This window comes from Pimephales promelas, chromosome 18, assembly GCF_988280905.1.
Source record: "Pimephales promelas chromosome 18, fPimPro1.hap1.1, whole genome shotgun sequence".
NCBI lineage: Eukaryota > Metazoa > Chordata > Actinopteri > Cypriniformes > Leuciscidae > Pimephales > Pimephales promelas.
Genome location: NC_142786.1, coordinates 6,816,488 through 6,828,965, shown reverse-complemented (window position 1 = coordinate 6,828,965; position 12,478 = coordinate 6,816,488). Strand labels below are relative to the sequence as shown.

Genomic DNA, 12,478 nt, shown 5'->3' with positions numbered 1-12,478 from the left:
CTAAAACACCGGGCTCGTCCGGGATTTGAACCCGGGACCTCTCGCACCCTAAGCGAGAATCATACCCCTAGACCAACGAGCCAGACGCTATAGTGCTAGCGTATGCAATATTTACTTCAATTTACATTAAATATCGGAATATTTTTGGGGGGAAATGGCAAAAGACGCATATAAGCTAAATTTGACATTTTTATTATGCAGCAGCTTTAACGCTAAACCTCACACAGCTGTCAACGAAAGTAGCTGAGTGACGTGGCCATATGATGTAGCTATACAACTTTTTTCTGTTAGACGAGACGAGCTTGTTACATGAATTTTCTAAACATTTGAAAATATTTGATCTTGTTCACTGACCTAATAAAACTGGGATTTAATTTAAAGTTTAATCCAATTTGTTTTGTAATTCTAAATAGCCTCCCATGAGTTAATATTGTCGCCAATCGTCTTTAATACGGCGAATTAGCCTAACAAAAACAAAACAAAAAGTGTTTTAGAGTAGGCCTAAAGCCATTTTATGATTATGTTAATAATTACGTTTGTCTTCAAATTATAATCAATATTAGTTTTTTTTTTTTTAATATTGGCAATGTGGACCAAAAGGTAAAGACATTTGCAGGAAAACACGTACATTTAAAATACTCTGATTTTCATGGGAAAATCGGATTTCATTAGGTCAAATCAAGTAAACAGAATTTGTCTAAAGCTACTTTTCCTGCGAGTGATGCTGCTTGTTACTTCCACTGTCTGTTCAGATAGGCATCGATCAAGCTGTCTCACATACTGAGAGGCACTATACCATTTGAGCCAAATCGTCTACACATTCTTTCAAAGATTACTGCCAAAGCAGGACAGCCTGCATGAATTACTTGACCACAATTCACTTATCTGATGAAACACACCGTTTTACCTCAGGTTGTTTTGAAATGTGTTAAAGATAACCAGACCAAAATAATGGCAATTATTTTTAATCTGTCCAACATTTTCTTCTGAACATCCTCTTTTATTTAGTAAACCCCGGGCATGTAGCCATTCAGGATCATATTGGCAAACTCGTTATTCTATTGTAGGCAAACAAATGCCCTTGATCCTGTAACTGTAATAGATAAGATGTCTGTTTTGGAATGCTGAACAGGAGCTTGCTACAGCAATTGCTGTGACCCATGAATGATGCTGCAGCCGCCAGTGTGAAGTCTCGGGGTGGCCGCATCTGCACACACTTGTCTCTCATCATTAGCTGGAAGTGAGCAGTCAGTCTTGATTCCTCTTGTGTGAGGTCTGCTCACTAAAGGACAGGTCAAGTGCATTATTAGTGCACTTGAGATGGCTTTACACTTAGGAAGACATTTCACGTTACCAGCTGCATATTACCACACACTAGCATTCCTATCCTATACCCCACCCCCAGTTTAACTGGATGAATAGTTACAATAAATAGTACTCATATCAGACTTATAAATCAATGTAATTGTATTATAGGCCTGATGAAAAGCTAAACGGCATAAAACAACACAGAAAACAACTCTTAACAAAAACATCATACATAGTAGCCACCGTATTTTGAGGCCTATACAATGTTCCGATTAATTTCCATAATCATACATCAGGATATTTAGCCTTCATAAAGGAACTTCGAAAATAAAACACAAAAAAATGATATCTTATCTGAAAAAAAAAACCCAAAACGCATGAAGATACCACGTTGGTAGCTACAATTTCGTACGATTATTTTTGTTTATAAGATAGCCTAAAAAGTCATTGTTTACTATACATTTCCAGGACACATATTTTTATGAAGGAACCATTAAACCGTTTATACATTTGTCCTTAGTAGTATTTTTTAATCATTCAGAATAGCCTTTAAACTAACACTCATAAATAGGGAGGAGAAATACAAATAAAAAAACAACAGCCAGAGGAAAATATTTACAAAAAATGTCAAATTTACAAAACTATATAAAAGAAAGAAAAAATACAGACAAAATTGCGTTCTGTTATTGACCTCATCTGCCTCTACCAACATGTCCGCGCTCTACGTCCGATGACGCATTTCCGCTCACGTCCGCGCTCGTCCGATGATATTCGTCTGCTTCCGCTTGGAACTTCCTTTCTGGCAGCGGCTTAATCTTCGCCAACATGCCAGTGAGTACCAGAGAGCGAAAACATGTCAATATACACCACTTATAAGCCATTACGACCTAAATATTGAAGCGCGTCCACGAACATATCCATATTACCGACCTTAATGTGCGCGTAGCCGCATAAACGAGAAGATGAACATAAAAATATGTGTTTAGTCTTGAATGGTTCGGAAGCGTGCGTTCGCGCCCTGCATCAAGATGGCGGCGCACATAGAACAAAATATGGACGTTTATCCGTAACGTGTCGCACATTTAAGTATAGATGTGTAAATGCAGTCTGACATTATTCATTCATAATTTTAACACTGCTAAGTAGTTTAAGTCCCACATCTGAGATGTTACAAATGGCTTAATGACTGAACACGATTACACGAAGCTCTATTTAACGTTAGTGTCCCAAATTAAATGTAAATGATCAAGACTCAAAAGGATTTTGCATGGCTACCTCAAAATCTAATGTGATGCCTACTTTGGCACTATTTTTTGGGCATCATATGGGCACTTATGTAAAACCCAAAGATGCTATCTGGCTGGGTAACGTTAGCTCGCCATATTTCAATATAAGTGTATGTAAAGTTGCTCGTCAACTGGTGTTTAAAAGCAGTTTTCTCATGTATTGGCATGTGATTTATTTAAATAGCTCGCAAAAGACTTGCTGCACCCGACCCCTGAGGAGGAGAGGAGGAGGCACAAGAAGAAGCGACTCGTACAGAGTCCCAATTCTTATTTCATGGATGTCAAGTGTCCAGGTAAGTGTCCTTCACATAATCAAAATACTGGATGATTGTACTTGTCAGAGCCTGGATGGTCTTAAACGTGTTTTTATGTTTCAATTGTGTTTCAGGATGCTATAAGATCACAACGGTGTTCAGCCACGCACAGACGGTCGTGCTTTGTGTCGGTTGCTCAACTGTGCTGTGTCAGCCCACCGGAGGCAAAGCTCGACTCACAGAAGGTTTGTTTGTGTTTTTACTAAGACTCATGACTGCGACTACAGACCGCGATTTTGGCAATCCTATAAGATCATTTCATATCACACTCTATGACATGTATCTAATAAACTTGGGTATGACATATTGTATACTGTATGTTGATGACACTTATATTGAATCATAGGCCATGGTGCAAGTTTGTATTGAAGAATTAAAAATCAACAGCATGCTAGTGGTAAACAGCAAGATAAATCACAATTTGGTAATTGTGGTTTTTATGTGTGCTGAAAAATAGTGGAGTAATCGAAAGAGGAGAATATGGATGTGGTCATGGCTAGGGGAAAAAAAACAACTTGGCATGGCAATTTTGCGAATTTGAGCTTAAAGTAGGTAGTCTTAAGTTTTAGTGCCATATCGCTGCACACCTATACGCCTTTTATGTTGCCTAGTTAGTAGACGTAGGTCGTAGCAGCAAACACACAGTCAGAAAATTATCTCAGACTATCTTTGATCGCAAGACCATGACAACAGCCTTCTTTGAACCTGAACCTTTGAGCCATGATTAGTCATCTTTTGCCCAAAATTGTACAATGTGTACCAGCATTAGACATGTTTACGATCACAAGTGAAGTGGAAAAATCAAATAAGCTGTTTGGTTGTTTATTAGTATGACAGTCAGAAATTATTGTATCATCCATAACATGTTGCAATAATGGTATTCCCTTAAGAACTGAGGCTTGACATGAGCTAAACTGTGTTTTTAAAGGAAAAAATAAAGCATTACTTAACAAGTATCAGGAATGTTATTTATTTATTTTTTTTGGATGTAAGGACTGATGCATAAGACAAGTTGTCCATTTGGAAGATGAGTTATTTTGCTTACAGCTAATTTTACTTTTGATGCTGGTAGATCTGTGATGTCATTGGTTAAAACTGTCACTATATTGTAAATGGCTTTGAACTGCAGACAATACTTTAGGTTAGCAGCCGCCATCTAGTGCAAACATTATTTTGGCTCCGACTTCATATAATGACAGATTAAAATAGTTTTTCATTGAGTATGACACCGTTTGCTGTCTTTATTGTGAGTTTATAAGCCATTGTTCGCACAAGCTGATTTTGTATATGATTTGTGGTGCAGTAATACAGGGATTTTGATGTGCATGATATTGTTCCTGAATATTCATTATTGTTATAGGTCTGCAGTTCATTTATATTATCTGACATCTTTCAAACCATAAAACTCTTTCAAATGTTGATCTGATTGAAATGGATACTAAGCTGTTTTGGATGGATGTTTGTGGTTCTGCTTTGGAACAGATTTATATGGTTGAATCCTGATGATATTTTAGTGATTTTGTGCTGGCAGAAGCAAAGAGAGAGAGAAAAAAATCAAAAATTGTAATGTTCTAGGGTTGCCGCGGTGAGGAAAATTTCCCACCGGTTAATCGACGTGTGACAACACCGGTAATCCCGGTGTCACCGTGGAGGGCGGGGCGGGGGGGTTAAATAGCTTTTAAATGCGTGCGCGTTATACTTTCACTTTCGAAATAAGCGTCAATTGCTTGAATGGACAAAAAAAAAACAACTCGCTGATAATAAAACTTTTATTTATAGACTTTTATTAGCATAACGAACGAATAAAAATAACCCCATGCATAGGCTGAAAAAAGTGAAAATCGGCAAAAATGTGGGCCCAAACAAATAAGAACCATAAAACGTTTATTAACGAATAAGAAAATAAAATAGGCCTAAATAAATTACACAAAGTTTAAATGAGATAAAACCAATTAAAAAGAGACGAATATAAAATAAAAACTTCAAAACGGACCTTAGCCTACATAAATGACATACTTTCACTTTCGAAATAAGCGTCAATTGCAATTCAGCGTCAATTGCTGGAATGGACAAAAAAAAAAAAAAAACAACTCGCTGACAATAAACTTTTATTTAGACAGCACTTTTATTAGAATAATAAACGAATAAAATATAGACAGAACTTTTATTAGCATAACGAACGAATAAAAATAACCCCATGCATAGGCTGAAAAAAGTGAAAATCCGCAAACTGTGGGCCCAAAAAAAAAATAAAACGTTTATTAACGAATAAGAAAACAAAATAGGCCTAAATAAATTAAACAAAGTTTAAATAAGATAAAACCAAATAAAAAGAGACGAATATAAAATAAAAACTTTAAAAAGGACCTTAGCCTACATAAATGACAGCACTCTAAAAAAAAGTAAAACACTATAAATTGGCATTTATTAACATTAATATATATTGGCCAAAATATTGCCAAACAGGCGCTTTTGCATTGCGTTTTGACACCAAATCTCCATAATCTTGCTTTTCTGTAATTTGACTCGTTCTCGTCTCCACACGTGCTAAATGGAATCCTGATGCTTGCTGATCTGTGACGTGACGGCACGCGTTGCGCAGTTCATTTTTAATTATAATGCTCTCTTCAGAACTAAATAATTGAAAATTATTATTTTTAATTAATTCAAATAAATATTTTAGCAAAAACGAATACTTTAAAAAAAAAAGTCAAGACATCGCGGTGTCACGGTGGGAAAGTGATGTCACCGGTGATGGGGCTTAAAACCGGTAACACCGTCAACACCGTCTATCGCGGCAAGCCTATAATGTTCCATTGAAAGGTGAAGCGTGTAGTTTTTTGTTGTATTAAAATGTCTTCTATGCCAGTTTAATATGCATTCCTGATAACTAAGCCCTTCATTGGTTTTCCTGAAAAGTAGAGTTGTTTTGATTCCGATACTAGTATTACCCGTGTACTAGGGCTGCAACAACTAATCGATAAAATCGATTATAATCGATTATGAAAATCGTTGTCAACGAATGTCATTATCGATTAGTTGGTCTGATTACGTCACGGGGATTGTTTACATGGAACATGCGCTTCTTACGTGCGCTTCATGAGGCGCACATGCAGTCTCTCTCCCTCGCCGCTCTACCCTGTCTCGCGCCCGCAACACGGACAGTTTGGAGCACATTATCTTCTGTCTCGCATGCGCACTCTTGATTCAGTGAGTTTGAACTAATTTGCGGTCATCAGGAAACCGCTATCAATATGCAGCACACGAAAATCATTCACCTTTCGGTAAATTCGCCGTTTTGAAACCAAAATAGGTGACCTACGTTAATCGTGTATACTTTATGAAGCCATACTATAGTATAATGTGAGATAGAAATGTATATTTAAGTCATTAAATTCAAGTTAACCTAAGCTTTTCCCTCCACTGCGGCTGTCAGTCATTCTCTATTCGGTGTTCAAACAGCGCGTCGCGTTACAACAGTTAACATGATGATCTCTTTCCAATGATTCAATGTTATTATTATAATTGATCCGTAGATAAAGGTCTATGATGGTTTTTCTATCTTGCTAGACTTTTATTGCTGTAACTTAATCACTTTCTACTGAGTGTCTGTTAGATCACAACACTATAGTAGAGTCGGCGCAGTATAATTGTTCTTCACGTGCACAGTAGCCTAACTGAAATTTAAAACTGTTAAAAGAAAAGTCTTAATAAACTATTGCATAGATCCTGAATAATACACCGTCAATATGTCTTTCTCTTTCCTTGGTGCTTTTAACTTTAATGCGGCGGACACTGAAGAGCTGCGCGCCGCCCAGTGACTCCGTGTTGCTTCAAGCGCATCATTCAGTGCTCGCGATGCGCATTTGCACTCTGTGCAGCTCTTTCATGATTATGTCATAATACTTTTTAGCGCAATGAAAGCTTATTAATAGCCTTTCTTGTTCTGTCCTATCTATTATATTTTGCTACCTCACTAAACAGCTGTGCTTTACATTTAAAACAGCTGTGCATCTGATTTTTACGATGTTTTTCATGAATGTATAACAACAATACAAATAGCAATGTGTACGTTTTACCAGAGTTAGTGCTACACTTATTGTCTCTTATTTGTTCCCCACTAAGGAATGTTTTTTTCACTAAATGTTTAGATTTTATAAAATTATTGTGCACTTGTGATATTTCTAGGCTAAGTTTTGCTGAGTTATCCACTAATATAGTTTACAATAGCATTTTTGTCATAGGTTATGGTCATATATATTTTTTTTATTTGTTGTTTTTCTTTATAATGAAGTTATCTGTATTAAGTAGATTGTTTAACACACAAAAGAGTGTGGTTTTTAGGGTTTTATTTTGTTATAATAAACAAAAAATGAAATATAATTTTTTATCCGATTAATCGATTAATCGAAAAAATAATCGTCCGATTAATCGATTATCAAAATAATCGTTAGTTGCAGCCCTACCGTGTACTGATCCAATACCCTTTTCTTAAACAATATCTAGTTACGCACGCTAGCTTTGCTTAAAGGGATAGTTCACTTTGAAATTAATTTTTGATATGTTTTAGCTTGCCTCAAGGGCATTCAAGATGTAGGTGTCTTTGTTTCCACAGTATTTTCAATTTTGACATTTTTCAGTCAAACAGTTGTTGTCGATCACTCATACACTGGAGGCTTAGGGGGTCCACCATAAAGCATGCACAGAGAAGTCAAAATTAAACATGATTTAATGACTTGTAAATGTAAGTAAACATTGATGGCCTAAGACATGAAACGAGCGGTTTGTGTTAGAAAACCAAGCGTGCCGCACAAGCCCTCAAAAGTGAAGCCAAAACGTCTCGATCGCCCCCCTGTGACCGGTCCTAGTATAGCTCATAAATCCCGCCTCCCCATGTTATTCAATGTGACGCGAGACCAACTAAACAATTAAATTACACTTCACATATCCTTTTTCCAAAGATAGTTTCTGTCATTTACTGTAGTTTCTATCACGTTGATGTAATTTCAAGTGTTCGTTTTTAAAATAAGTTTGTTTTTAGTTAGTTATGTGATGATAAAAACGGTGCTGTGACATCATGATTGACAGCTGTGATTGACAGGTTCTCTGTGCGAGGTAGTCACTGAAGCACCAGCGGACTTTTTTCATAATGTTGATTATGTGGTTAGTAGTTGTATTTACCTTATTTTAACGAGGTTCTGCAATCAGCAGACAACATTGGAGAAGAACGAAGCAGACAGAGGGCACTTAATGAGTGCGGGGCGTGTGCTTGCGTTTGATTCAGCGCGAAGGAGGGCGCGGCCTTGATTTCGCAGCTTTACTTCCTGCTCACGACTGCGCATGACTGGTCCCGAAACACGCAAGTGCGCAGACTCAGGTCCCAAGATGTCAGCGTCATATTGAGACACTGGCGGCTACAGTTCTCTCCGATGGAAAAGAGCGGAGGGGCGTCGTCCATCTTTTTTTATAGTCTGTGGAGAAAACGAACAGTATTTATATCGTTTTACCTCTTGTAATCATAGCCATGACAAAATGATCTGACGGCACGGGCGCTTCCGGAAGTGATCGCTTGCGTGCCTACGTCACTCTTTGTTTATACAGAGATTTCGGAAGTTTTACCTTTCACTAAACGTATTTAGATGATTTTGGTATATCTAAATATGTTTAGTAAAAGGTAAAACTTCCGAAATCTCCGTGTAAATATTGAGTGACGTCGCCTTACCACCAAAGGCTGTACACACCCAGGTATCGGATCAGTACACAATATCCAGGTATCAGGAAGGGGAAAAGGGTATTGGAACATCTCTACTGAAAAGTATGAATTCTGTACTGCCCTACAAAGCAAAAAGGCAGTAGCTGTATTTTCATGACATTCAAGGCATCCTTTGTTATGCGACAAAACATTTTATCTCAAATGTGTGTCATTTTGGAGAAAAATGGTATTCATTTGTATAGTAACTGCAAAAAGCCCCATTTATAGTCATTTTTCTCAGTTCTGCACTCGGCGTAGTTACTGCCTTTTTGCTTTGTAGGGCAGTGTAGCTCTGTGGTGGGATTCTGTTTGAAGATATGATTTTTGTTTTTTCCTTTTTTTGGTGCTGCTAAAGGTACAGAAATTACACTTCACAAAGTATTGCAGGATAAAGAAAAACGTTTGAGGGCGTTGTGTGCTGTTCTTCATGCTCTTGTTGTTAATGAGCTTAGCGGTTGTTTTTTTGATAATGACCTCTCTTTTATTCTCATCCCTCCAGGGTGTTCCTTTCGAAGGAAGCAGCATTAAGATCTTTTCTGGATGCTTCCTCAGAGAGTGAGACGGAAAGAGAGAGAGAGAGAGAGAGGGAGGAGACGACCGGCCTCAGTGACAGCAGCGTGATTATCTCAGGCAAGAGATGAGATGAAACCGAACACCCTTAGAGGTCTGAAGAACCGACCGGAACACCCTCCAACCTAGTGTCTCTTTATCTCTCTCTGTCTCGGTCTCAATAAAATGTTTGGGCTACAATGATGTTGAATTGAGTTTCTTGTTCAAACTGTCAACCACTAAACCCTGTTACCAAAGTTATTTGAAGGGAAAGGGTTGAACAAAAATATATATACAGTAAAAAAGTAATTGGCACAATTTAAGATTACCTTTTTATATATATATATATATACATTTTCGGCTGTAACGATATTCGAACCAAACCGAAAAAACGATTTACATAACTCACGATTCAAATCGCGATACTCTCATTGCGTACCAAACACGCCCAGACCCCTGCTACCCCGGCAATGCCCAAACCGGCTCAATGGACATCATGTCTTATGTGTACAGTACACAACAAATTCAGTTTTGTAGCCTAACCACCATTAACACCAAATAACAAGCTCCGTGTTTTGTTACTTTCGAATAAGCAAGGTGTAATCTTTCAAATTCTGTCTATTTGATCATGAAATTCAAACAATAAATGGTGTTTTGGCGCTCTTTGATGTGGCGTGACAGATCGCTGTAGGCCTACTAGGCTGCTCATTTCAAGTGGCGGCGCGCAAGTAAACGCGATCTCTTCCTCAGTTACAGAATGGACACCTGAATGTATGTTGAAAGATACAGTATGCTTACTGAAAGGCATCATAACTCGTGTAATCGCTCAATCAGTTTTTCAGCAGCAGAGAGACGTCAATAAAACAGCATAGCTTGTCACTAGCATTATATTTACCTCAACAGGCAAGTGATTCAGTGTCCACAACTTTGGTTCCTATAAATAAACTCTTGCGCTAAATAAATGCACTATGTTAGCCTAGATATTATATTTTACTTAACCTGTTAATGATATCTTGATTATGTTCTTGTATGTTTAAAAGATCTTTCATGAAAATGACAACTGTGTAAATTATTATATTTCAATAACAAATTAGAGTAAAAACACAAGTTAATGCAAAAACTGCCTTATGTTCAGTTTACATGTTTTCATACAATGTGTTGTGTGTTAATAATTATATCTAAAAAATAAATAGCATCTAAATTTAGGTTAGAGTCTAGGCTACAACCTTTAATGTTAAAGTAATGTGAGTCTCTCTCTCTCTCTCTATATATATATATATATTAGGGGTGTCAGTTTTGTGTATACAACACCCCTAATATATATATATGAAGAGTTCAGATGCAAAAGCCTCTAAGTGCCATTTGAAATTTTCTTCTAAAATGATAATTTTTATCAAACTTGTATATTTAAGTTCAGTGATTTCACTTAAATGGCAATGAAGATTACCTATTAATTGTTATTTAAGTGAAATTACTGAACTTAAATATACAAGTTTGATAAAAATCATCATTAAAGAAGAAAATTTCAAATGGCACTTAGAGGCTTTTGCATCTGAACTCTTCATATATATATATATATATATACACACACACACACACATGCAAAGCCAAATTTTCAGCATCATTCAGGGTCACATGATCCTTCAGAAATCATACTAGTATTTTGAATTGTTTCTCGAAAAACATTTGTTGAAAAATATGCTGCATAATATTTTTATAGAAATAATTTTCCAGGATTCTTTGAACAAATTTCATAAGAACATCATTTATTTGCAATAGAAATATGTAACTTTCTAAATGTACGGTCACAATTAAATTTTTGATCAATTTAATGCATTCTTGCTGAAAGTATAGATTTCTTAAAGTCTTAGTGATACCAACCTTTTTTTATTTTTTTAATTTAAAAAAAATAAAAAAAAAATATTTTTTATTTTTTAGATAAATAAAAATAAATAATTATTGCTAGAATATAAAAACATTTAAAAAAAAATGTAAACTATTAAAAAGGTTTTAAACGATGTAATAGTCCAGATATTTGGTAACAAACTTATTTAAATAAATTTAAAATATAACCGCACATATTTAAGTTGAACCAACAATGAATGGAAGCAAGTATTTAAATTTGAACAATCCTTGACCTATATACTAGCGTACATGTTTGCCATGAGAATACCCATCTGAAGTGTGAAATTGCAATGTTATATGCAATTAACCATAATGCTGAGGTTGTGGAGTGGAGTTTAATAAAACGCAGAGTAAAAATGCATAAAGATTTCTGAATAGCTTTTCAAAGCTATTTGTGCGAAAGTCATAAAAGGTTCATAGAGATGATGTTCATTGTCAAGGCCATGGGGACTGAAGACAGATGAGTGATGAATAGAAATAATTCAAATTGCATCAATACGACATTCTCTCAATACCCGAGAGAAGGACTGCAAGAAGTGGCTCTTTATTTTATATTATAGTATATGTGCACTTGTACTTAGTGTACAAACCTAAAAAACTACTGGGTAATATGGGTTAAGGTTGCGGTTATGGGTAGGTTCAGGTTTATTAACCAGTTATTGTAATTACTATAAGTACATGGGACTAACCTGCAAGATAAAGTGGTACACCAAAAGAGGTTCAGTATCTTTTAAGTTGTTTGCTTATGAGATGACCTGTCAATAATTCCCTATTAAGGGCAGGAATGTGTCAGTGTGCGAGAATACTCAAACTCATCTACGCAGCGTTTAAAATCCCACAGTGCAGCACATTGACAAAGAGCAGCCTTTGTCAGGAAACAGTGGTGTCATGTCATTTAGTTTCCCAGATCATTAGTTGATTGCTTCTCTCTCTGCCGAACTGCTATCTTCAGTGGTTCCTGAATGATAATATGATGAAATCAATTCAATTGTATTCTCTACCCTCCGGGAACGAGACCGGTGTGCAAAAAAAAAAAAAAAAAAAAATGTCCCTGCTTAACCAAATCAACTGCAAATTGTGTCTGCCTAATGATGCCTTGTGGGAATGAAACTGCAGCCTCATGGGAGGATCTCATGATTACTTTCAAGAGTCAAAACTTTTCAACATCACAGTACTTTCTCTTATTTATTTTTTCGTCATGAAATCATCAGGATGCATCTCCACCACATGGTGTTTTCAACGCAGTCACGCTATGGATAATAATTTTCCCATTATGAAGAACATTAGTCTCAGTACCACACACACTTTCTCTCTTCATTTCATACACTCGAGCATGAGCCCAGATTCAACCGGCCTCCACAAAT

The 12,478-nt window shown here is 36.4% G+C and overlaps 1 protein-coding gene and 1 non-coding gene across 2 annotated transcripts; one reads left to right on the top strand and one right to left on the bottom strand.

The window, feature by feature from the left end:
* Window positions 1-10: 10 nt before the first annotated feature.
* On the bottom strand, window positions 11-82 carry trnap-agg (transfer RNA proline (anticodon AGG)). The gene has a single exon. It is a non-coding gene; the product is annotated as a tRNA-Pro (tRNA).
* A 1,931-nt stretch (window positions 83-2,013) lies between these two features.
* rps27.1 (ribosomal protein S27, isoform 1) lies at window positions 2,014-9,410 on the top strand. The gene is made up of 4 exons (XM_039678816.2): window positions 2,014-2,139; window positions 2,779-2,887; window positions 2,983-3,093; window positions 9,160-9,410. The coding sequence occupies exons 1-4, from the start codon at window positions 2,134-2,136 to the stop codon at window positions 9,186-9,188; spliced, it is 255 nt and encodes an 84-aa protein (XP_039534750.1). The 5' UTR covers window positions 2,014-2,133; the 3' UTR covers window positions 9,189-9,410.
* The last annotated feature ends 3,068 nt before the right edge of the window (window positions 9,411-12,478 follow it).